The sequence below is a fragment of the Anarrhichthys ocellatus genome, unplaced genomic scaffold (genome assembly GCF_004355925.1).
Source record: "Anarrhichthys ocellatus isolate YVR2014 unplaced genomic scaffold, GSC_Weel_1.0 scaffold186, whole genome shotgun sequence".
NCBI lineage: Eukaryota > Metazoa > Chordata > Actinopteri > Perciformes > Anarhichadidae > Anarrhichthys > Anarrhichthys ocellatus.
This window is the reverse complement of record NW_022280216.1, coordinates 69,258-71,077: the sequence shown is the minus strand read 5'-3', so window position 1 is coordinate 71,077 and position 1,820 is coordinate 69,258. Positions and strand designations below refer to the sequence as shown.

The 1,820-nt window shown below is 36.7% G+C and overlaps 1 protein-coding gene across 1 annotated transcript in view; it reads right to left on the bottom strand.

Annotated features, from left to right (window-relative positions):
• LOC116400631 (troponin I, fast skeletal muscle-like) overlaps window positions 1-1,295 on the bottom strand; it is a 1,800-nt gene extending 505 nt beyond the window's left edge. Inside the window, exons 1-4 of the mRNA XM_031878556.1 lie at window positions 1,288-1,295; window positions 1,139-1,178; window positions 471-599; window positions 282-371 (exon numbers count right to left, since the gene is read on the bottom strand). Of these exons, the coding sequence (XP_031734416.1) occupies window positions 282-371; window positions 471-599; window positions 1,139-1,178; window positions 1,288-1,295 (267 nt within the window). The remainder of the gene's footprint in view (window positions 1-281; window positions 372-470; window positions 600-1,138; window positions 1,179-1,287) is intronic.
• Window positions 1,296-1,820: the final 525 nt, after the last annotated feature.

Genomic DNA, 1,820 nt, shown 5'->3' with positions numbered 1-1,820 from the left:
CTCACTGATGTACTGAAGTACTACTCACTGATGTACTGAAGTACTACACAAATACAAAGAGAACAGAAGGAGCAAATACTGTATAGCTTCTAGAGACCCCCATTATTAAAATGACCTTTACCAGCTGCAACATTAAAGTGATGTACACACTAATGCATCAATAATTAGAATAAATGATGTATGATGCATATTATATGTATATGTATAATGTTATACTGGTGCATTAAAGGGTTTAACTCTGGTCCCAGGTTGAAGCAGCTGTGACGGAGACACATCTCTACCTCTTTGTCGGACTTCTCCACCTTGGACAGGGTGTCGTATCTCTCCTCATCGATCTTGTCGAGCGCCTGGTACAACTTTTTGCAGAATTCCTGTTGATGAAATTAATAAAGAGAGAGAAGAAAGTCATCTCTTCTGCTCGTCTTTGGCGCTCAGAGTGAAGTTTGCATGTTTCAGGGTTTTACTGTCACCATCAGAGCTGCCTGGTCTCCGCTCAGGTCGGGGGCGGAGCATCTCTCCGCCATGTAAGCTTCTTTGGCGGCTTTATTTTCAGTGGCTTCCTGCTCCAGCCAGTTAGCAGCGATCTGCAGGATCACACTCTGCAGGACAAACACGGAGGGATTAGTGAACCGGCCAACCGGGCGCTGACCCAGGGGCCCAAAAGAGTCAGGGGCCCCACAGGCCTTCCCCTGCAAAATGTCCCTCAAAGAGACACGTTCAAACCAGGAAGTGATTTAAAATCAGGAAGTGACGCAAAGAGAAAAAATGAACACAAAGAGACAGAAAACATCGACAAAAATGTGCAAAACAGCCACAAAGAGACACAGAAGAACAAAGAGAGTGTGAACAACTGTTGGGTCTGTGAGTCGTGTTCCTGCGTAGGGGAAGCGGTCTCTTGGATGTCTGTGTCCAGAGGCCCATTGGCTCATAATCCGTTCATGAGGACAAAGACAGAGAGACTAACTACAGTTAGTATTGTTAAAGTTATTACAGTAAAGCAGAAATACTTGCTGACACATGAGACCGTGAACCGTTACCATGTGACGCAGCAGACACAGAGCAACATCACAGTCCAGCTGAGGGACTCAAACCTTTATTTATTGGTTATTTTATTTATTAGTTATTAGTTCAATCCTACCTTCAGATGATGCCTGCGGCTCGATGTCATCTTCTTTCCCCTTTAATTAATAAAGAAGTGAAAGTATTAATAACACGACCAAGGATTCTCAAAACATATGAAATATTATTCATCTTTATATTAAGAATAAACATTAAACGTATACTCACTCAGACATCTTGACTTCTCTTTAGTTTCAGACTCTGTTAAGAAACAATATGACGTTCGTTACTTTATGAATGAACACTTGAATAAAATACAATATTATTGTATTTTACACATCAGGAAATATCAAAGAACAAGACTTTAATCTGCTATAAAACATAACGAGGACTTCTAATATTAAACTAAAGTCATTCTAAACTCGACACCAGTTGAAATATGTAATTGTTTATCCGTCAGTCTTACAAACAAACTTCATAATCAAACTCTCAAAATGTATTATTATTTTAAAATCACTTCTCTTACAAGTTTTTTTAAATTTAAATTTATTTAAAATCTTCATATTAAATATTTTCAGGTTTTTAGATTTTTTTTATTTTATAATTATATTTCAAAATGTTTTTTAAATCCAATATCTAAATGAATAACAGTATATATAGAATATTATCACGTTTTTAATGTTCATCTTCATTTTTATCAAGTTGTTTTATTTTCTATTTTTCCTGTAAAATAACTAAATATTAAATAATAGTTAATATTC